Source organism: Sciurus vulgaris, assembly GCF_902686455.1.
Source record: "Sciurus vulgaris genome assembly, chromosome: 11".
Lineage (NCBI taxonomy): Eukaryota > Metazoa > Chordata > Mammalia > Rodentia > Sciuridae > Sciurus > Sciurus vulgaris.
In genome coordinates, this window is record NC_136472.1 from 10,405,322 (window position 1) to 10,430,454 (window position 25,133).

At 38.2% G+C, this 25,133-nt stretch overlaps 1 protein-coding gene across 1 annotated transcript in view; it reads right to left on the reverse strand.

Annotated features, from left to right (window-relative positions):
- Nucleotides 1-23,852, reverse strand: part of LOC306638812 (organic anion transporter 7-like) — a 99,735-nt gene extending 75,883 nt beyond the window's left edge. The window contains exons 1-2 of the mRNA XM_079102187.1: nucleotides 23,123-23,852; nucleotides 22,370-22,473 (exon numbers count right to left, since the gene is read on the reverse strand). Of these exons, the coding sequence (XP_078958313.1) occupies nucleotides 22,370-22,473; nucleotides 23,123-23,524 (506 nt within the window). The 5' untranslated portion in view covers nucleotides 23,525-23,852. The remainder of the gene's footprint in view (nucleotides 1-22,369; nucleotides 22,474-23,122) is intronic.
- Between the last annotated feature and the right edge of the window lie 1,281 nt (nucleotides 23,853-25,133).

Genomic DNA, 25,133 nt, shown 5'->3' on the forward strand with positions numbered 1-25,133 from the left:
TACTCTCATATTCATATTCAATACAGTGCTGGCAACATTCACCAGAGCAATCAGACAAGAAAAAGAAATAAAATGGATATGAATACAAAAGTAGGAAGTCAAATTTGTCCCTATTTGAAGATGATAGTCTCCTTTATTTAAAAGATCCTAAAAACTCCACAGAAGATTTGAGATCTGTAGAGCAAATTCTACCAAGCAGCAGGACACAAATGAGCATATCAAAAACCAATAGCTTTTCTATACTCCAATAGCACATCCACTGAAAAAGATATCAGGAAACCAATTCCATTCACAATGGCCTAAAAAAATACATAGTGGTAAACTTAATCAAGGTGGTGACAGATGTCTACAACGAACATTACAGAAACCTGAATGAAGAAATTGAAGACAACTCTGAAAGATGTGAATATCTCTCAAGTTCATGGATTGGCAGAATTAATGTCAAAATGGCTCATACTGCCAAAAGCCATGAACAGAGTCAATGCAAGGTACATCAAATTACTAATGACATTCTTCAAAGAATTAAAAACACAATCCTAACATTCATATAGAAGAACTGAATTGCCAAACAATCCTGAACATGAAGAATGATGCTGGAAGCATCACAACAGCTGCCTTCAAAATATATAACAAAGCTACTAAAACAAAAACAACATGATACCAGCATAAGAATAGTCATGCAGACCAACAGAATAGAACGGAGGTGCCAGAAATGTTCCCATGCATCTACAACTTTCTAATTCACATCAAAGTTACCAAAAGCATATGCTAGAGAAAAGTATCCTCTTCAACAAACGGTTCTGGGAAAACTGGAATTCTGCCTGTAGAAGATGAAAAGTAGATTCCCCTCTCTTGTCTTGTACAGAAATCTATGCAAAATGGATCAAAGATCTTAAAGGAAGACATGACACTTTGAAACTATTAGAAGAAAATATAGGGAAACTATTTAAGATATTGGTACAGGCATCGAATTCTTGAACAGAGCATAGGAGATAATGGCAAGAATTGACAAATGGGATTACATCACTTTAGAAGCCTTGTCCCCATCAAGGAAATGAATCAATAGAGTGAAGACATAGCCAACAGAATGGGAGAAAATATTTGCCACCTATTAATCTAAGAGAGGACTAATACTCAGAATATATATGAACTAAAAATTGATAATGCCATCTACCTACTATGTATAATTCATTAAGGTCTAATAAAAATAAAATATAACACCTAAAGAACAAGCAATCCAGTTGATACATGGGTAAATGAGCTGAACAGACACTTCTCAAAAGAAGAAGTACAAATGATCAATAAACAAGTGAAGAAATGCTCAGTATCTTTAGCCATCAGAGAAATTCAATCAAAACTGCAGTGAGACTGCATCTCACCCAATCAGAATAACTATTATGAAAATTATGGTGATAGCCACATTAATGTTTATAGCAGATCAATGCACAATAGTGATACTATGGAACTTACCTAGGTACCCTTCAACAGATGAATGGATAAAGAAAATGTGGTATGTATACGCAATGAAATACTATTCAGCCATTAAGAGAAATGAAATTATGGCATTTGCCAGTAAATGGATGGAGCTGGAGATTATCATGCTAAGTGAAATAAACCAACCCCCCAAACTAAAGACCAGACGTTCTCTCTGATGTGCAGATGCTAACTCACCATAAGGGAGGGAAGAGGGAAGAATAGAAGTACTTTGTATCAGACTTAGGGGAATGAATGGAAGGGAGGGAGAATGGGAATAGGAAAGTTAGTAGAATGAATTGGATATTACGTTCCTGTGTGCACATATGTTTATATGACCCATGTAATTCTACCTCATGTACAACCAGAAATATGGGAAGTTATACTCCACAGATGTATAATATATCAAAATATTCTACTGTCATGTATAACTGATAAGAACAAATATGGAAAGAAGACTAAAAACAACAAATATTGGTGAGGGTACCACAAAGAGGAACACTTAGACACTGTTGGTGGGAATGTAATCAGTATAGCCTCTATGGAGGTTCCTTCAAAAACTAAAAACAGAACTACCATATGACCCAGTCATGTTGCTCCTGGGTATATCTGAAGGAAATGAAGGCAGCACACAAGAGACATATGAGTAATAGTACTCAAAATAACAAAGATATGGAATCAGCCTAGATGCTCATCAATAGATGAATGGATAAAAAGTGTATTGCACCTACAAGATGGAGTATTACCCATAAGGAAGAACAAAACCATGTCATTTGCAGGGAAATGGATGGTAATGAAAATCATGTCAGCAAAAGAAGTCAGACTCAGAGAATCATGTGGTTTTCTCTCATGTGGATCCAAGGAAAAGAAGATGACATGAAAGTAGAGAACTGCTAGGGAATGGGAAGGAAGTAGGGAGAGGATGTTTAAGGAAGGGTAATGGGGTGTGGGTATGATCAAAGTATGTTACATGCATGTATGAAAGTAGCACAATGAAATCCATTATTTTCTACAAATAGACACTAATAATTATAATAAAATGGAAAGAAATGCATTACCACCTACAGTAAATTACTCAGAGTGGTGGGAGGATGAAGGTGGTGGAGCACAGAGGGTTCAGCCAGTGGTAACCTCACCATTTTACTGGATTGGTGATTCATTCAGGTAGTATTCATGAGCCTCTTTTCTGTTCAAATAGCAGAAATATGGTAAGTATAAGGCAAGGTTTAAGGGAATTATGTTTGGTAAGAGGGAGATACATAAATAATTACACTTTGATATTATTAATGTGTGCACACATATACTTTTGTGCACATATGTGTGTGACAAAAATAGATATCTAGGACAATTCAGGAGAATCATCAATAATTTTATCTTGCTTTGATGGCTTGCCCTTTATAATTACTTGATTTTATTGATATTTTATTAATCGAACCCTCTTATCTAGTTGCCTAAATAAAAACTTAGAGTTGAGCCCTTAATTTTCTTTCATTCACTCTAAATTTACTCAAACAAAATTATTTAGTTCTACCTATTAAATATATCTTCAACACCATGATAAAATACGAATCAAACTTATAGCATTAACTGACCTGACATGGTCTCAACAATAAATGAATAAATAATATTTGGGTTTTAATGTTGTATAGTAAAATGTTAACTCAGTGGTTTGGGATTCTGAAATCCTTCCCATTCCAAATGAAGGACAGCCCTGTTAAAGCCTTATGGAAGATATACCCCTTCAGAGTATCTTGCCTATTAAAAGTGATGGAGTATAATTTGGGCCTTTGGTCACCAAAGGGTATTAGTTATTTTCCATTGCTATAACAAAAAGCCTGAGGCTATATAACTAAAAAGGAAAGGGGGTTTATTTGGTTAATGGTTTTGGAGGATGAGAATCCAAACCAAATGGTTCCAGCTCTGGTGAGTATCCCTCAGGGAGTGCCTCTTCATGCAGATGTCATCATAGTGAGACCACACACCAGAGGAAGAGGTCACATGGTGGGACAAGAAGGCAAAGAGCAGAGAGGGGCCATCCTTCCCTAGAAGTTCAGGGGATGAAGGTGGTTCTTCATTGGTCCCCATATAGTTTATGCCTCATACCAAACACATGCATTTTCTTTGTGTAGAAAGTTCAATTCAGTAGGGAATGTCTCCTTTAGGAACAATTTCCATGAGGAATTTGTGGCATGAACTACTGATCTCCCTAAGGTGGAACTAAGGTGGAACTGAAGTCTGCAATTGTTACTCATCATCATTCTGTGCTACAATCAGTTTGAGATACTCCTCATAAACCTGGTCTAGGAGACTCTGTTAGTCAACTTTTGTTACTCTGATGAAAATACCTGATACAAGTAAACTCAAGGAGGAAAAACTAATCTGGGGTCAAAGTTTCCTATTACTCATGGAATATGGGCAAGGCTTGGCACATGGAAACCAGGCAAGAAAGAGAGGGAGAAAGGGGGAGAAAGAGAGAGAGAGAGAGAGAGAGAAAGAGAGAGAGAGAGAGAGAGAGAGAGAGAGAGAGAGAGAGAGAGAGAGAGAGAGAGAGAGAGAGAGACTGAGTGAGCCAGGGACTAGATAATGTCCACAAACACATGCCCCCAGTAATCTGCTTCCTCCAGTCATGTCTCACATGTCTACAGTTACTACTCAATAATCCATTCAAATATTTAATCCATGAACAAAAAAATAGCCATCATAATTATCATTTTCATAAAGTCCTGCCTCTGATCCTTGCTACACTGGGGACCATACTTTGAACATGTGAACTTTAAGGGACACATTTTAGATCAAACCATAATAACCCCCAAGGGTACTTCCCCAATGACCTATTTCCTCTGACTGTGCCAAAGGCCTACAGGTTTCAAAACTTATAGCAATCCATTAAGCAGTCAGTGAAGACATCAGGGTCCTCATGAACCAACCATTTCTCTAAAGCACCACCTCTGAACTTTGCCACTTTGAATATTCAGCACATGAGCCCTTAGGGGACATTCCAATCCAAACTGATAGGTGTCAGATAGGCATGAGTCTATATGGACATTACTGAGAGTTGTCTTTAGATATTTAACTTGTCATTTTAACCTCAGAATAATAGTGCCTGCCATGGGTTTTGTGTGCACCTCTCAGTTCTAATAGAAATGTCCCTAGGATTCCAATAGAAAATTAGGGAACAGAGGGGCACATCATCAACTTTCTCTCTGAGATGATCCACCCTCTCCCTTTATTCTCATCTCTCCTTTCTCTTTCAATAAATTTTCTAAGCTTTTATCATATTTTGTTTCTTTTTGAAATGTTCTCATGAGAGGATACAGGCATAGAAACACAACACAACCCCTCAGATTCCCTGGACCTATGCTAACACAAACCATAACTGAAGTATGCCAGGAGTGGTGGCCTATTCTCTGAGGCATCAGAGGTTTCCACTCTGATTTCCTCAATTTTTTTCCTCCTGACAATAACAATTTTAGAGGAGGAAAATTTCATCAGGGACTCATGATTTCAAAGGTCTTAGTCCACAGTTGACTGACTATATTGGTCTGTTCCTAAGATGAGGAAGAACATCATTGGCCAAAGAGTGTTGGAATAAAGGGGCTCAGGATATGGCCACCAAGAAGAAGTGCTTACCAGGAAAGCATGAGACCTTGAGTTCATTCCCCAGCACCACAAAGAATAAGAATCGATGAATAAAAAAGAAAAAAAGGGGCTCTCCAGAGAAAACATAAATTATAGCACCAAGCTTTAAGAGAACAATTTTACAAAAGAAAAATGGTTAATGCGCTATACATGAGGTCATGCAAATCAAACTCAAAACTGCACATTTCCTCACTTCTCCTAGACTTATATTTAAAATGTGAATTGTGGCCTGCAAGATTTGCAAGGCTTACAGAGAATCCATTAAGACAAAAGGATAAAAGGACCACTTTTAAATCCAAGGTGCTTCCGCATTGGCAGCCTGTCCTTTCACACTATGATGTTGTTTTCTTACCAAGTTCCTCCCTAATGCTACTGTATAGGGGAAAGATTTAAAATGTACAACTTTCTTTTTTCTAAAATTTTTCTGAGAACTTTACAGGCTCTCACATTCTTTTAACATGTAAACTGACTCTAAACTAAGCTAAAAGTAAACTTTGTTGTGATAAAGATATTCTATATGCTCTTTTACTAAAGCATAGTGCTGTGTAATTTTAAAAAAAATGTTTTTTTAAAATTCTGAAGTTTTGAGCCATGATTTCATGGTAAATTTACATTTGATCTTGCACACCTAAATTAATGTATTTTTTGTATCAGTCTTATTTTACCTAACTATAGAGGGTGTTACACTCTGTCCTTGTTTGGAGGCTAATTTTTCAAGGATTGACTCAAAACTACATTAAAAAAATTTCCTCTTACTAAATCCTGAAAGGGACATGGACATGGTGGTGTTGGGAATAAATCAATAGGCATCAATGACAAGGAGCTGGCTACCTGAAACCTTTGATTTCAGAGTCCACCATGACTGCTGGATTTTATACCTGGCCTTTCTAACTGTATATGAATACCCTTATATTTATGTCATAATGTAAAAGACTGATAGAATCTATTTTAATTTCTAATAGATTACATCTAATAGAGGTTTAACTAAACATCTGTAATATGGCTTCCTACCTGTGGAGTTCCACTTACAAAAGGTGACAAGATCCTTTGTTTTATGTCTGTGTGCACACCTGTGTGCTGTGTAATTTTTGTCTATTTATGTGGTTGTGCCCATATATCATGTACATGGTGTCAAATTTGGTATATAGATAACAGAGTAATCATGAACTAAAAAGGCAAGGAGCAGAAGACATAGATTTTGAAACAAAAACAGAAGAATAGAGGATGGGTTTTTTTCCTTAGTAATTTGTAGTTAATGTTGGCAATGAACATTAATTTTTTGACATTTTGTAAATTGATTTATAAATCACTTTCTATGGATCTGAAGTGTCCCCCAAAGAATTATGTGTCATAGGCTTGGTCATCAGCTGGAGGTGTGATTATGATATGGTAGAAACATCAGGAGGTCATATATAGTTGGAGTGAGTTAAGTCACTATGAGTGTGATTTGAAGGGTTATGGAGACCCTGGGACCTTCCCCTCTCTACTTCTTGTCTTCAATGATGTGAGCAGATTTGTTTCACCATGGACTTCCCACCATAATATTTTCCCTTTCCATAGGTCCAAGGGAAACAAGGCCAAGCAACCGTGGAAAGAAACTTCTGAATCTGTTTGCCCATATAAATCTCTCCTTGACTTAAGTCATTTACCTCAAAGACTTTGTTGCCAAGCAGAAAGCTGACTCATATACTAGTATGAATTATTAGATATGTTTGGAAATATGTTTCAAGTTGTTTCAAGCATATGGGATTCTTCATTGTAATCATCCCATAAAATACTCTTCCTGTCAATTCAGAGAAAAAAAAATGGTTTTAAGCTAATTCTGTCCCCCTAACCAGAAACATTGTAGGTATCTGCAACTATGTAAATATTCTGTCATGAATTTTAAGGCATTATAGTATCTGTGAACTTCTTGTGATTCATAAAGAATCTTGTACACAAAAAATTAGTTTCACAATTTTAAATGGGATTCATGACTTCAATTGCACTTATTTATTTAAATATTTTTCTTCTAGTATCCAAGAGTGATCTTGATATCTCTTTTTTTTTCTTGCTCTTTGATCAGTACTCAATTTCTATGATTCTTTAGAACTGTGTCACTTTGATGGAGAGATCTTCCTGCTTCACTTCTCTGGAGACTTTTCCCCTAGAACAGATATGGTAAAACCACAATGAAATAAACACAAACATAAGAGGACATAGAGAAACAAGGTATCTCCAGCATTCTTTAGAGCAAGCTGATCCTTCCTCCACCAACCTTGGTAAAAATAAAATAAAATAAAATAAAATAAAATAAAATAAAATAAAATAAAAATAAGAAATCATGATACCTGCCCAAGGATTTGAGTAAATTATGTAGTAAAAGAAAACAACTCCTGGGAGTATTTGGAAAGCAGCATTGATCATTTCTACTGTCATCTTTGGGTATCGTGTCATTCTCCAAAGGAGTCTTTGAAAGCACGAGGGAAGTACACAAAAGTTTAAAAACCTTCCTCAAACCTTCATCATTATAAAGTTCCTTTATTTATCATTGAATTCTGCTCTTTTGTGAACACTTTCATTCTGAGTGAAAACTGAATGGTCTGAATCTCATGGCAACACATGAAGCCTCCTTCCCTTAGATATATTGTCACCTGTGGAAAGGGCCCACATCCTGTCTTCATTTCCCCTGGGTTCTTCTGTGACCAGGGAAAAGCTCCAGCCTATAAGAAGTTACAGTGATAAACATCTCTCAGCCCTCAGTAGATTACAGGATAGTAGGACAAGGAGGGTAAGATTTGCATTAATACTGGGCTTGGGTGTGAAATACCCTCAAAGGTCTGTGTCTCACTGTGATCAGGAACAAGGCGAGACCTAATTTTGTACCATTTACCATGGAAACTACTGATGCACGCTGAGTAGACATGGTTTGTATGCTCCGGAGATCTTCAGGGGGACATCTGAGATTGCTGATGAAAGAATATTGCTTTTACTAAACCAAAGGCGCTGACTACCAGAAACAGTATAGGTCTCAGCTTATCAAAGAAATAGTGACTCCAGTGGAATCTGTCTTCCCATCTCAGACCCATGGCACATAATACCTGTAAAGGACCCTGAGACAGTTCACTCACTCATTCTCTATATCTTGGAGGGAATCAGGCAGAGGCTGGCTCCTGGTTTCAGGGAGGAGCAAGACGGTAAGTCCTGCAAGGATGCGGGAGGTTCCATAGATGACCCGGGGAAAGGGTGCTGCATGTCTCCAGGATAATCAGCACGGATTCCAGGGCTTCACCCACGTAAATGCAAACTCCAGTGATTCCTAAACCTGTTGCTCTGGAGCATAAAAAGCAACAACAACAACAACAAAAATGCAAAATTATTCTGGGGATAATGCACATGGGTTTTTTTTTCAGCTTTTTGCATTGATTATGTGAGACAACAAGGGGTACATTTAGGCATGTGAAGATTGATGACTTGCTCTTGCTTTTGAAATTTTGTTTGGTTGGATAACAATTATTCTCAAGTTCACAGATTACTAAGACATGTTTAATCCTTTAAAAGTATTGCTACTCATTTATTTTATTTATTATGCATTATTTTCTGCATTGGTGCATTATAATTATACCAAATTATAATTTGGGGACTTGTTGTGATATATTTGCATATGAACATAATTTGATCAAGTTCATTGTACAGTTCCTCCCCTCCAATCTCCATTCTCTACTCTAGAGGACTCCCTTCTCTTTTAATGAAAATTCATGCTCTTTCTAACTTTCTACCTTCCACATAAATAAAACATTCAACCCTTGAGTTTCTGAGTCTGACTTATTTCACTCACCATGGTCTTCTACAGTTCCATCCATTCACCTGCAAATGACATAATTTTAGTCTTCTATATGGCTAACATACACTCCAGTGTGTATATGTAACATATTTTCCTTATTCACTCATCTGTTGATGGACGCCTGGGCTGGATCCATAATTTGGCTATTGTGATTTGCACAATAGCATCTCTAATTTAGGTGACTACAAAGAATCCATGAGATGTACATTAATGGTATATTAGCAAACCTAAAATTCTCTGGCGAAAAGCTAACATTAGGTAAATTCTGGCTATAATTGTTATCATTACCATCACTACTTTTGGTTTCTTCCCTTGATAAGTCATTGAGCTGGGAAGGGATGTTTTAACTCTGACAGGGAACCTAGGAGAATTTTTACCTGATGATGGTGGGGAGCAGTTCATTTGAAAAGAGAACAGGAAACAGAGGCAAAAGAAAGTCCTCCTCCCAAAGATGTCAAAATTATATGCATGGTGCATATCTGGAGAGAAGAAGACCCAGGAGTCAGGAAATATGAGAATTACAACCCAAATTATGAATGGAAAACACCCTTATTGGAGATCTTCACAGTGTAAAAATATACTGTGGGGAAACTGCATAGAGGCAAAATTTGTGACTGAGAGATGTGACTTTTCTGCACAGTTTTATTGATGGTGAATAAAAGGTTCTGAATAATTGTATTCATTCTCCTTGCCTCTCTAAGATTTTTCAAGGAAGGAGAAAAGATGCTGAATGCGGGAGGACTTCACTTTCTTTCCTCTGTCCAGTGCCTCCTCTACATATCCGGTGGAAGGTGTGACTGTCATGTGGAAATTAGTGATGGGTATCAGACTCACCCTGGCACTCAAAGAATTTCAAAAAACAGTCCATGCATAGTATTGGCACGAGGTAAAGATTATAGAAGAGCTTCACAAAAGGACAGGAAATACATATTAATGAACAAGGTGGAAAGTATCCTAATCTAGAGCAATGTTTCAAGACTCAACAATAAGGACTTCTGAAATGGAAAATATGTCAGACTTTGGAAACCACTGAAGGAACCTTTCATAGTCAGTTTTCAACTCAATTAAAAGAAAATCTCATGAGAGCATTAAGCCTTGGTGTGGGCTTTGTTGCAGGGTAAGAAACTGACATTACTGTTTACTTTCAAGAGGATTGGAGCATATAGTCAGGGGTAATGGTGCACACATGTAATCCCAGTATCTCAGGAAGTTAAGGCAGGAGGAACAAGAGTTCGTATCTAGACTCAGCAACTTTTATCACTTTCCACTGCCCATGGAGGAAATGATAACACATACGCCTTTTTTGGTGCAGCAAAGCTTCTTCTTTTTAATGTGGACAAAAGGCCGCCCAATGCAGAACTACCCCAGGTTATATAGAATACAGAGACCAATCAGAAAGTTGTCCCCACTGCGAATGCATGGACATATCAAGTAAACGCATAAAACATGTACTGTACACAAGCCAAGCACAAGGTACGTCAGCCAATCAGGAGTACTTCCTGAAACTTGTTGACAGCTTGAAGCCTATTCTGGCACCATGCCAGGTGCCATCTTGAAGATCAGGCCAGGGCATGCCTGCCTCCGCAGGCTCTCAGAGGCAAGGGTCCCTGACAAATGTTGAGAAGCCCTAAGGAATTAGCAAGACCTGGTTCAAAAGTGAAACAAGTGGGTATGTGACTCAGTTGTAAAGTGTCACTGGGTTAAGTCCATGGAACCAAGGAGATATATATAGAGGAATGCAGCCCACCAATGTGGGATTTTGCAGAACACATTACAACAGAAGGAGCTGAGTAAATCATGGTGATTGATATGTTGTTACTGCTATACATCTCTTCTGTACTGAACCACAAGGGGTTGTTTCCTGAAGTCAAGAATATTCCCAAAAGCAGGGTTATTTTTCTGGTGACCTGAGATGAGACCTATGTGGGGACACACAGAGTTTAGGAATAAATTGTCACTGAAGGTGAAGTAATATGTCAGAGCCAGGCACAGGAAGTGAAAGGACAGTGTGGGTGTATTAGCTCATAATGATGAATCCAGACCTACATTTTTGCAAGGAAATATCCTTGTCCAATGAGCAAATGATGTATTCTGACCTAGAGAAATCCAAGCCTCAGAGGCCCCAATTTCCAGGAACTTCTTGGCCATAATGAAGACAATCACATCTCTCAACCAACTTTACTGACCTTTGCCTGTTTTCCTACCACTTCAATGGCAGAATGTCCTAAACGCTCCAACAGGTTTCAGGGAATATTTTGAACCCAATTCTTTGGATTCCTATATGTTCATCTGGAAAAATCATCAGGAAAGTAGGGAAGATAGTTCCTTTTTTACACTGTGCTATTTCCTCACCATCAGGCACAAATATGATGACCAGAAAATAGATTCCCATCATGGAAATGAAAAAGAATGGATGTATTCGATGGCCCTTGTGATTCAGTGTCCAAACAGAAACATAATTTGTTGGGATGTTGACTGCACCAAGGAGAATCTGAACCAAGAAAACATTGGTTCCCAGGAGATGTAGGTGCAGTAAAAGGCCAAAAGTGGGCAGCATTATTGCAAATCTGCAGCAAACAAATAGGAAAGACACATGTCATGAGGGTTAATCCTTAAAATTTTTAGATGATGGTAATAGTGAATCAGTCTTGATGAGTCATTTGTTGGTGTTAAAATATACAGACATATCTCTTTTTTTGGAATATTTGCTTACAGGTGATTATAATTATATTAAAACAAATGTATAATGATGGAGACCATCAGCAGTGTTTAGTTTGGGGAGATGTGAGGCATATTGTGGAAATACAGGATGGGTCTTCAGAATTTTCAAGTTTTTTCTGCTCTTGAAACTCATTCTTTCATTACACCTCCATTAAAACAAAAGCAACAATGATGAAAAGCAGAGAAAAGCAGTGTACAAGATTGAAGTGATCAGCACAATTCTCCAGTGTGAAAATGGCAGTGTGATATGATAAACAGAACTTCTCATTGTGCAATTGTCCTGTGCCAGTCTTCCCATCACCCTTTGACTACCCCCAGCCATAGAAATGCTCTCTATATCCTCCTCACCTTTTGTCTCCAAAGCTGTGATCACCGCATATTGTACACATTGAAATAAGAAATACACTACTTCTCCAGTACTTTCCTAGGCATGGTGTGAAGCCTACCTCACCAAGGACAGAAGACAGATCTATTTAATCAAGTCACACAGAGAAGTTTTTTTCTGTGCTGCCTGCAACTCCTCCTTCATGGTGGATCTCACAGCCTTCAATAATAACAGAGACAACATCTTGTTCAGTTTTCAGAAAAAGAAGGGTATTGTGGAAGCACTGGGAACACACAGAGTGTTCGGTCAATAAATATGCTATCTGGTGGAAAATAAAGACATTGGAAAAAATGGCAGGCATAGAAGTGGTGTGATAGATGAGCTTGGAAGTTCTAGGAACCTCAGGGCAATTGTAAAATGAGGATATATTAAGCAGGAACTGGAGAGGACTGTATATCATTGAACAATGAGTGTATGTTGGAAATTTATATGAGGATGGAAACCAAAGGATGAGTTAGTAAGATTACAATTCAAAGCCCCATCCACACCAGAGGAATATAGAAGTGTTGGTGATGGAATTTTTTTCTCAACTAGTTACCAACAGTAATACAGATTTCCAGTGTCAGGAAGAAAAATTATTTCCTGGCAATTTATTTTTTATTTTAGTTTTTGTGTCATCCAATTTTGTAGAATACCTTGCATGTTGTGTCTCCATGGAAGAGGAACCTGGAATTAACTTCAGTTTGGAATCAGTGGGATCTTGCTTTAATTTGATTTAAACTCAGACTTGGTTTTATACTGAAGTGCTACATCAGCCTTACCACTTACCACTTGTATACCTTGGGCAAGGTGACTGATATTGATATAACTCCATTTCCTAGTAATTGAAAGAAGAAGAAATAAAAGAACCAGGACCATGCAAAATAGGAAATCCAACAAAATAATCATGTGTTTCTCCCAAACATTTTCTACGCCATTTACTAGGCCATTTACTAGCCCTAACTTCATCAGCAGAATACAGGATTTATGCTTGTGTTAGAGAGGCAATCATGGGGAGGCACTCTGCTTCCCAAACATAAACCCATGATCACTGACCATTTTTACTGTGCTACTAACAATTGGCTCCAAAAAGACCTTATATCCATGTCAGATGAGGGCTGCTATGCCTCAGAGTGGCCATCAAGCCCTTACAATATCACAGCAAAACATCAGGGCATGATGACTTAATTTGGTACCAGATACTCACTTTTGATGAGCTAACAGAAATAGTGGGGCTTCCAGAGATATTTAGGTGGCCAATGCTAGCTGTCATTGGGACCTTTTCAAGTGTGTTCTTCCTGGTAACCGTTGCATGGGGAGGAAGTGACACATATTCAAGTGGGGTTTGCTGGTTCTTCTTGTTTTACAAAAGTATCTTTCTCTGTAACTGCTATTCTATGCCAATGATCACACCATGCTTTGGAGGAAAGCCTAAAGCAGTCTAAGCTCTTCAGTCCTGCCCACAAAGGTGTCCCATAGTCAGTTCACACAGGTTTTCAAGAGCTCCTTGTTAAATTTTTAAATGATTTATGAGCCTGTTGAGACCAAAATGTTAAGTGTAAACAGACTCTGGTGGAGTTTAACGAATAAGAGAAATTAATGATTTCCCACAATTCTGGACTCGAGGATTTTTTCAAATCTTTGAATGTTGGAGTTAAACATTTACCAGGACACCACTGACTTTGCCCTTCTGAAGTCATTTGACTGGACTCAACTGCAAGGAAACATACCCTGACTGTTTAACCATGGTTAGTTCTATGCTAACATTGAAGACACATTTCAGACACTACAACTTTCAAGATGCGTTCAGAGCCTCCATCCCTACATCAAGGTTAGTTTTCCCACCTGGAAATTCACTTTGATCCCTTACTTGAGTAGTCAGGGTCTTTATCAAGCCCACTGACCTGTTGAGGGTGGGTGATCATTTTGAAGACAGGAGCTGTAAATGTTTCTGTCTTCTATCTCTCAAACAATTGTCATGGGGAGTCATGAAACATGCTCACAAAGGAAGTGCAAGTAGGAAAGAAAGATAGGGAAAGGAGGGCAAAAGGCACAGACCCAAGGAAGAATGCATTTGCAAGCCAAGAAAGGTGACATTCAGGACCCAGTAGAGGAATAAAACAAATTAACTGAGCTTTGGGAAGATGTTTATGAACATGACATATACAGAGGACACCGATAACTATTTTTTTCTTCTCAAACTATTTCATTGAGGTATGTTTGACCTAGAAAAGCTCTTCATGGTTTTCAACATCCTGTTATCAGAAAAACTCTCAACCAATTAGGGGTGGAAGGCTCATACCTCAACACAACAAAACCAAATGTGATAACCCACAGCTAACATTGCAGTGATGGGTGTCGGGGGACTGGACAACTTTCTTGGTAATGTCTAGAACAAGACAGGGATACTATTCCACAACTTCTGTTCTTCATAGCACTGGAAGAACTCAGTAACCAGGAGACAGAAATAAATAAAAGCGTACTTCAGATAAAAGGAAATAAGCTACCCTACCTGCAGTTTACAAAGAGAAAATGCTAATGTCTCTGTCAAAAAGTTGTTATAACTCCAGAGCATATAGAGGAAGGTCTGTCTACATAAGGTGGAATACTATTCATTCATGGGAAAGGATGATATCCTGGTGCTTGTGACAACAGGATGACCCTGGAGGACATTATTTGATGTGAAATAATCCAGAAACAGGAAGATGAGTGCCACATAATCACATTTATATGTGGCATCTATAAAACTTGATCTTATAGAAGAAGAAACTATAATGATGGCTACCAGAGACTGGGGAGGCTGGTGGTGGGGAGGAAGAAAGGGATGAGATGTTGGTCAAAGTTCCCAGAACAATTGTAGGATCAATGATAATCTATTCTAGTATTTTTCTCTGAAAGATATTGAATTTGATACCTAATCTTCATGGGAGAATACATGTTTTAATCCATTCTGCAGGTCTAACAACATACTTAAGACTGGGTAATTTAAATGTAGTAGTATTATGTTTCTCACAGACCTGGAGATGGGAAACTCCAAGGTTCAGGCACCAGTTGAATGGGCCACTGGTAGGGTCTTGCTGTCTGCTGCTTAGATGGCTTCCTTTTGCTGCACCTTCACATGGTACAGGGACAAAAGGATGTGTTATTCATATTGCAGGAGGGGCAATATTTTATTCCAATGGGAAAAACTCATAGAAATGATTCATAAGGAAGATAAGACATCAGAATTCCTAGAAAATCACTCAAATAAATGTATTACATATTCTCAAAAAAAGAGATAATGGAAAAGGAGATAAATAAAGTAAATAAAACAATGTATGATAAGTGAGACTATCAATAATGAGGTGGGAATTATAAAACAGGAAAGAAACAGAAATCTGCAGGTGAAAAGTACAATAAATGACTAAGAATTGATCGATGAACTTGAATAAAGAACAGTAGGAATTATCAAATCTGAGGAGTCACAAAAAATTAAATTACAAATAACACTAGATTGAAGAAAGTGACTAGCATGCAAGAGACTTCAGGAGCACCATGCAGTGCACCCACAGGAACTATGGGAGTCTCAGAGAAGAACAGAGAGAGTAGTGGGCTGAGAAATATTTGAAGAAATGTCAAAATACAGAGAACCAATTGTCTTGATAAAGTCTAAGTAGGCGAACTCAAAGATCTTCACTATGACACATTATAAAAGAAATTTTTATCTCAGAGTAAATTTTTATCTCACATACAGGGGACTGTCAACAGAATATTGGGTGATTTTTCTTCATAACATGTGGAAGCTTCCCAGCATCCTCCTCTCAATAAGAATTATTCTACCATGTAACCTATGTATCTGTGAATTCATATTTTATAAAAGAACACCATTGGATTAATGCATCTTAATTTATATATAATTTAAATGTGCTCTTTCTCCCTTTTGTGTACTTAACCACTATGTGTTGGGGATACATTCACATGTCTCTTTGTACTTATACTTCACATTTCTAATTGCTACATAGTGATCCACCTCGGGGATCCATAGCAGTGTTCATGAGCTTTCCTTATGAAATGAACAACCGGATTACCTCCAAATACTTGCCATCCAAAACCGAAGGAACAGGTCAACTTTATACAACTTTTTCCTGTGAGAAAATACATATAATATTTTTACATATTTGTTTTGTTGTCCAAGGTCAACTAAGTAAAACTTAGCACACAGAAATTCTTGTCCAACCCATCAGCAACTTGGATGTACCGATTCACAGATGTTCCTATTATGTCATGTTAGCCATAATTTCTGCAGTTCTAGAGTCCTAAGGGCTGATTCAAATACTTTATATACAACATTGACTCCTCACAATGCTTCATGTATGATTAAGTGCAAAAGATATTTATGATGTGTTAATATCTCTAACTGCAGCATGTCTTTCAGCTTGATTTCGTGTCAAACTACTGGTAAAATATTTAAGAAATTTTGGTCACACAGTACCCATTAAAAGAGAGGGAGATTTGCTTTTGAGAATATCTGCTGCTGATCCTTTGTGGATTTTTTTACAGGTGTGAAGTGCCTCCTCTGTCCCAAGTTTTACCTATTGCTATTTTTCTAAAATCCCATCATTCCCTTTTCTATTGGTTTGGGAAGAGGTTACCTATGACATGGAGTCTATTCCAGCTGGCCATCACAGAAACCTGTGCTGCATTGGCTCCCACCTTTCTGGTTTACTGCTTACTATGCCTCCTGGCTGGCATGTCCACCTCAACCATCCTGACAAATACTGTTCATCTTAGTAAGTCAACACTGATTCTTGGACCTTTACTGAACATTGACTTTGACCTTGGTATTCTACCTTTGCTTGAAGTAAACACCCAGTGATGTTTTCTTTCAGTTGTAGAATGGACAACTCCAAAACACCAAGCTATGGGAATGACAATGTTGATCTTCTCTGGTAGTGTTGGACAGATCATGTTGGCAAGCCTAGCTTATGGTATTCGAGCTGGCATGCTCTCCAGCTGGTTGTATCTATACCCATTTTCTTCTTATTTATTTCCTCAAGGTATGAACCAAATTTCCTCTTTCCCTTATAGGATCAAGGGATGGGAATGTGGGTGACATTGGGCATAAACATTCATTTTGTCTTAGTTCTACACCTGATGATGTGCTCTCAGAACAGGTGTCTATGTGTGATTGAGATGCAGGGTATGTAGGACTGTCAGATAAAATTGAGGACACTGAATAATCTTTCTTTCTTCAGCAGCCAGGAGAGTTTATTGGAGGAATATATGCTTAGAGGGTGCAGTAAAGACAGGACAAAGGCTTCTACCCTGGTATCTGAGGGGGCCTGGGCTAATAAGTGTTCTTGAGTTATTTGCTTTTGACAGATTTTTTCATACGAGTGGCTTATGCTAACCAGGGATGATTGACAGATTTTCTATCTTACCCATAATCTTATTGCACATGTGCCAAAAGTTCATTTCTTGATTTTACATTAGACACATGAGACACAAGTAACATGCATGGGATTATAAACAGGCGTTTCCCCTGATTTGGTTACTCTAGATCAAGCTTGGGTCTCTGTGCATGTTTCTTGGGATGGTTGGGCAACCTTTTGAAAAATAGGATCTTGCTGTTGATACTTCCGGGAAGTTGGCTCTTCTTTTGACAATGCAAGGTTGGGTAATTAAAGGGAGGTCTTTAGGTTCACATCCTTGTGCTAATAGAGCAGGGTGTTGCCTTCTGAATCAGGGTCACTAATTGTTCCTGCTTAATTCTCCACTGAGAGGCATTGCCCTAAATTCCTAGAGGGGTGATGAGGGCAGAAGTTCAGTGATTTGAATCTTCTTCCTGCTGCATTGAATGATGTCCCTGCCTAACTTTGGGTCTTGACACTTTTCTATATATAGGATTGTCCCAAGCCCTGAAAATGGATGCCTAACTGGCCTAAGGGTACAGTGAATGGTGGGAATGGGAGAAAATTCTTCCGAAGCTACCATCTGAAGGATAGTCTATAGATAAGAAGAAACAAAACAAAAAGGAGGCTAAAAGCACAAAGACCAACACATAGAACAAGAAGCATGAAGGAGTCAGTTGTGGGAGGATCCATGGAAACATCCTCCATCCACCAGGAGCAAACCCAGAAAGAGTGGTTGTGGGTATGGTGCCAACTTGGGTCACTTTGGCTAATAGGTGCTAGGGCTTGGTGTCAACCTGGGGTATAAGGAAGGATGGGAAGGTTCCTGTTGGTTACAGTGTGATTATGAGAAGCTCCATTCTGTCAGAAAAAAAGCAAGAATGTGCACAGGTGGTAAGGATAACAAGAGGAAATGACAGCAGTGTTACTAGCCAGATTAAAGGATGTCTAAAGGCCTGTGCATCAACATTAATTCAGGAGGCTGGGTCAGGCTCTCTGGGTTGTTTGTGAAACAGTGTATTAGATCTTCACCAGTTTACAACTGTAGGATAGAGTGGCTTCTGTTATGGTTGGAGCCAATCCTGGCTTAAGCCTGGACATGTGGACCCAGGAGGGCATCTGCAGAACTTGGCTGCCTTCAGTGTTGTGAGGAGGACCAGCCTGCCAATTGTTTTGCACTTTTGTCTCTGGTGAGTCTTAGAGTGAACCACAGTGTATCAGTCAGGGTTCTAGGACCTGAAGCTGGATAGTATCACAAAGGCTGTCTGCCAGCTGCAGAGCTGCAGAAAGCAGGAAATGCTCAGCCCAAGAAGCTGGAGCCTCAGAACAAGAGGGGTCAATCATGTAGCCCCAGTTCAGAATGAAGGTCTGGAAACTCCCTGGAGAGTCATTGGTGAGAGTGCAATTTGATAGAGGGAAGGAGTTGGATTCTTATATCCTCGGGTGATTACATAACCATCAAAACATCCATTCAAGGTCATTCAAGCTTGCATCTGCAGCTGCTTCCTTGTTTTGCCAACTTTTGTTCAATCCAGTTGCCCAAATAATATTTCAAATACAGTAACTAGTAAATACTTGCATAAAAGTATATCTCCATTATTGCAAGTTATATAATTATAACAGAAGTATTCTTTTATGTATAATTTCTATTAAACCTATTGTTATATTTAGTAAATTAGACAAAATGTATGATAGCCCATTATATTCATATCCCTGACAGATAAATAACAAATAATTTTAAGACACTATTTAGAACGCAAATTAACTACAAATTCTCTGATTTTATTTTCTAAAAGAAGTAACCCTAAAAACAAAAGAGGAATATATTTTCACCTGAATATTCTGGAACATCCAGTTTGTCCTTGTAGGAAAACTTTTTGTCAGTTTAGAAATAGATTTTTTTCAAAATCATTTTTCATTACAGAGGAAACTAACTGAAGATTAGACAGCCTCCATCATGCCATGTATTTGTGTGTATTGCTTTGCAAAAAAACAAATGCCAAGAGTTTTGAGGGTTTTTCATCCACGGAATTGATAATGAATGAAAGAAAGAAGAAATTTAATATATTAACCAATTTTTGCTTCTTTGTTTCTGAAATGCCATTCATTATTAGAGCATTACAGTTAAGAATAGTAGTTGGGTTCATCCTGCCAAAATCATATATGCATAACTCCGTAGCTCTTTAATAAAGGAGCAGCTCTCTTTCTCCAGTTAAAAGATGTAGGCACACTGGACACCTTACGCCATTTCGTTTGTGGATGTTCTTCCTTTCTTCTCTTTAGAAAGTCTTAAGACAGGTTTGATGTTCCTCAGCCCAAGATGTTGGTCAGGGATAAGGCCTAGTTGGTGAGAAATGACTTCCAGAGAGATTACAGATTAATACAGTGAGATGAATTCAGGCAGACAAGAGGGTGTGCCCTTTGGCTGCACATGCATGATGTCAATTTCATCTCAGTGCAATCAGAATGGCCATTATCAAGAATACAATCAACAATAAATGTTGGTGAGGATGTGGGGAAAAGGTACTCTCATACATAGTTTATAAGACTGTGAATTGTTGCAACCATTATGGAAAGCAGCATGGGTATTCCTCAGAAAACATGGAATGGAACCACCATTTACCCATTTATCCCATTCCTTGGTTTATACTCAAAGGACTTAAAGTCAGCATTACACAGTGATGCAGCCACATCAATGTTTATAGCCACTCAACTTACAATAGGCAAACTATGCAACCAACATATGTGTCCTTCAATAGATGAATGGTTAAATGAAATGTGGTATATATATGATGGAATATTACTCAGCTTTAAAGAAGAAAGAAATTGTTGCATTTGCTGGTAAATAGATGGAGTTCGAGAATATCATGCTAAGCAAAATAAGCCAAACCCCAAAAGCCAAAGGCCTAATGTGTTCTTTGATATGTAGATGCTAATTCACAATGGGGGGACACTAGGGAAGAAGAGAGTTACTTTATATTAGGTAGAAAGGATTAAAGGGAGGGGAAAGGCCTTGGGACTAAGAAGGACAATAGCATGAAACATATATTATTACCTCATGTATATATAAGGCCACATGGCTAATGTGATCCTATAGTCTGTTCAATCAGAAAGATAAGAAATTATTCTCCATTTATCTATGATATATCAAAATGCAAAAATGCATTGAATTGTCACGTATAATTCATTAGAACTAATAAAAACTTTTTAAAATGAAAGCACTCAGAAAACTGGAAATAAAATGGAACTTCTGAATATTATGAAGGAAAACTACCAGACTTCTATTTAGTTAATGTCACACTCCAAAGGAAAGCCACAGTACATTCACCAAAGATCATCAAGAGAGCCAGAATGTCAGCTCTCACAAGTTTCATTTAGCTTTGAACTGTAGATCCTAGCTACTGTTGAGAAAAGAGTCAAAGGGGAGGGGAAGATGTAAAAACTACAAATTAACCTGTCCTTATTGGCAGATGATGTAATCATGTTATAGAAAATTTTAGGGATCTAAAAAAAAAAAAAAACTTCTAGAAATACTATTTGTATACTGCAGGACTTTTCCAGCTAATCTCTCAGCACATTACTCTCTTCTCCTTTGAAGACTCCCATAGGTCATATGTGGATGAAATACTTGGTGCTCTGAAATTACCTTGCAAGTTGTGACTGTTTTCAATCTAGCTTTATTTTAGTTTATCTTTTAGCTCCTCGAGCTTGATAATTCCTAGTAGTCTTTATTCATGAATTTATTCTTCATTTATGAAGTAATAGTTCATTTATGAGTTTATCAGAAAGGCAGTTCATGTAGTCAGTATATAAGTAAATTGAAATTCTATTAACAGTATATATTACTCTAAGGCAAGGAAAAAAATTAAACAAAAATACAGACAAAGGATTCCTGGGATTCATAAGAAATGGCTCTAGTCACAGAAGTGCTTACTTATATGCAATAACATGTCACTGTTGAAAACATTTTATTTTGAAGATTGCAACCTTATTTATTATACATGCAAAGAAACTGCCCTAAGTCAAATTTCATTTGTGAGATTAAAAGCATAAGATGCCTATTACCTCAGGATATGATAAAGATCTAATAAGATACATGAAAGAGTGACTATTGAAATGTCAAGTATACTCTTCATATTCAATAACTGTTTATTTCTAATTCCTTAAAAAATGAAATTCTACATACAGTGATTAGTACAAGGCAATTAAAGTTACAAAAGACTATGTCATAGCCTCAAAAAGAAAGTAATTGACAATAAAAAATGAGGGCAATGGTTTCCTGTCATTTCAAAAAGAGATATTTAAATGTACAGGATCAAGATTCTCATACCACACATTGTGACACCAGTTGTCATTAGCTTAAATACCCTACATGATTGAAAAAGTCATCTTTAAAAGCTGCTCAGGCAAAAGCAAAATTGAAGGTGACTGGCATGTCCTCCCCAACACCACAAATGACACAGATCTACAGGAGGAATAGGATGCTCCACCCATCCAACATTGGCCACTTGGCCACAATGACCATTCCCTGGGCACCAGAAGCATTCAGTGCAGTATCCAGGAGGCACTGAGCACAATGCCCCTGGGCAACACTGACAATGTTCTTCTCCCAACTAGAATACTCAAGCAGGCTGGATCCAGTGTGGTAACACATCTTCCTCTGTGTCCCCATCGTTAACACTTTTTGATCTTTCAAACTCCATGTTGTGGCACTTTCTTTCTGATACTCTACTAAAACACCTACACATCTTATGGTGATGTTCTGCACACAGGACTCAAACATTAAAAAGAAGCACTCATCACACAGAATGCAATTTTGCATTTGTGTTTGTAGATCCCTGGGAAATATGTGCCCCCAGGGCAGTATAATCTGCAACAAATTTTTTCATATGCATAAGTGAGTCATAAGCTGATGACAGTACCCATGGTTAGAGAGAAATAGAAACCAGAGACACTCACCTGTCTGTCAAATAGCCACATACAATGCTTCCCATCAACAGTCCACCCATGAAGAAGAATTTAGCCACTGAATTCAGTGACTGAGATTCACACACCAGGTCCCACTGGAAGACAAGGAAACCAGCATAACAATAACACCTTCACGCCACCTGCAGTTTTCAATTGATCAGGCCCCTATCTTCTTCTACAGCTTCCCTGTTCAAAAATACTTGAATTATAACATCCACTCCTCAACTTAAAAATTTTTACCTAGAGAGACTTCATTACAACTGTGGGTTACATTAACGATCACCTTTAATCCATAATGCGAAGGTCTCAAATTTGGCCACTTACCATGACCATTCAAGGACCTTGAAGAATTTACTGAACCCTGAACATGGGTGCATACATTCTCATAGGATTACTCTAGGAGTTCAGTCTGGGTATTCAGGTTTTGATGAACATACAGACATATCTAATTGGCAATTAAGGCAGGGTATTGCTGACTTAGCCTAACATTTTTACGAAGACACATGATGTACTTGCTTAAACTGTGATATTCACAAGAATAAAAGCACCATGGCAGTAGGTTCATATTTATGATTTATCATTACCCTAAGATTGTGTCCCATATTGTAAAAAAGAATCAATAGATTATGAAAAAAGAAGAACCAGCACCCACATGGCAATTAAAGGCTCAAAGCATGTTCATTATTTTCATTGTTTCTACACACCCAGGTCAAGCACTCATGAGAGGAAAATGAAACCTATTACCTCAGTCACGGTGGTGGAGAGGAAGGAGCTTCGGTCATATACCCAGCCAGAGATGCAGTGCTCTGTGTCTGGCTCACTCATGTTTGAGAAGGTCCCATTCCGATGAAGGAGCTGCCATTGTGGGTGGATGAAGCGCTGGCACTTCTCTGGCCTCAGATTTGAGTCTAGTGGGATGGAGATCCTCAGGAGGGTGTCCTGGCTGAGGGTCCCAGTGGCATTGTCAGAGACTGTGTCATTGTCGAGGATGTGGACCCAGCAGTGATGACCAAGGATGATGGCAGTGAAGTTCTCCAGTATAACATGAGGGAACACCAGGGCATTGCAGAGAAGAAGAAAAGCCATCTGAATTATCTGGAGCCTCCCCACACCACCAACTTGATCTAGGAGGTCCTGAAAAGCCATGGTGGTTGAATGACTCTCCCTGACTGAAGGCAAAGTGGTTGTATCTAGAAAAGTTCAAAGAAAATTGTTCTATTGTCTTTCCCTGTGACACAGCAAAGGCTGTTGATCCTGACCTCACTTTCTCCTTAAAGATCCCCTCTTCAGCTCGGTTGCAATTCCATGCAGCTAATATCCCCTAGTCTTTATCAGGTTATTTAGGTGGCTGTTTTCTTTAAATCACTGAGGGAGATATTTTGCTGAGCTGCTTTCTGCCTTTAAGTCTGTTATTGATCTATTTGTGAAAATTCTCATTGTGGGAAATGAACTACAGTCATCTTTGGACATTGATCAGCAAATACTCTGTAACCTAACCAGAGGAACTCGGATACTTGCTCTGCAATTTTTTATAGAATATGCTGTTTGCAATATGCATTTAAGTGTTTCAGTTTTCTGTGAGAGGTGAGAGGTAATTTTTGATATGATTAGTTCCAAATCTTGATTCACAGAGGTCATGAAAATCATCCCAAGAAAAATTAGTGCAAGTGAGGTGCCATGGTTTGGGTACAGGTTGTCCCCATAATAGTTCATATGTTAGGCAATGCAAGAATTGTTATGGTGCTATGATTAGCTTATCAGAACTCTAGCCTCATTAGAATTCATTTGAAGCATTAATAGTATGAGTCGGCAATTGGGTGATAACATAGGTGGGTAGGGCCTGGCTGAAAGAAGTAGATCACTGGGGACATTCAGTTTCAAACAGAATTTATGAGAACTGACATTCATGTACTCTGAACACTATGGAAAGCATTCAACAGTCAGCCTTTTCTACAGTGATCTCCTCTATTTATGTATCTGTCATTAAGGGAGATATAATTCCACATGGACTTTAAATACCCTTTAAGGAAATTCTCAGTCTTAATTACTTTAAGTATTTCTTTTATTCATTTCCTTTTCCCTCCTTTCATTTGGCACTCCCATTATGTGTATAAAATAACTTAAAATAGCTAGTTTTTGGAATCTGATCCACATTTCACTCCACATTCTTATCATGTCTAGATTTCAGAGGTTTCTGCTGAAACACCATCAGGATCACTGATTCTCTCCTCAATCTACTGTTGAGCCTATCAAGAGTGACATCACTCCTGTTACAGCAAGTTTGGTTTCTAGCATTCCCTTGTGACCCTTTTCAGAGTTCTGGTCTCCATTCTTGAATTTTCCTGCTGCTCTGTCCTGTTGCCCATGTTTTCCATGAGTCCCTTTAGTAAATTAATCCTAGATACTTGAAATATCTGAACAAAATTACTGCCCTGAGTCTGTGTCTGATAATTTGTTTTGATTCCAACTTTTCTTGCCATTCAGCAAGACTTGCAATTTTTGTTAAAACCTACTCAGGTGTATTGGCAAATCAGAAAGAAAATGATGTGATGAGGTTTCACATGTATGTGATGAGGAGATAGACTGTGATTACTTTTTGCTGTAGCTGTAGCTCCAGAGGCTTCAGTCTCTTCTAGCACACCTGCCTTTTACTCTATGTTATCTCTCTAGGAATCCATAGAAACTCCTTATTGAAAATGGTCTGTGTCCTGCAGTTCTCTGTGTCATAATGCACCATTTTTATCCCATGGTCCTA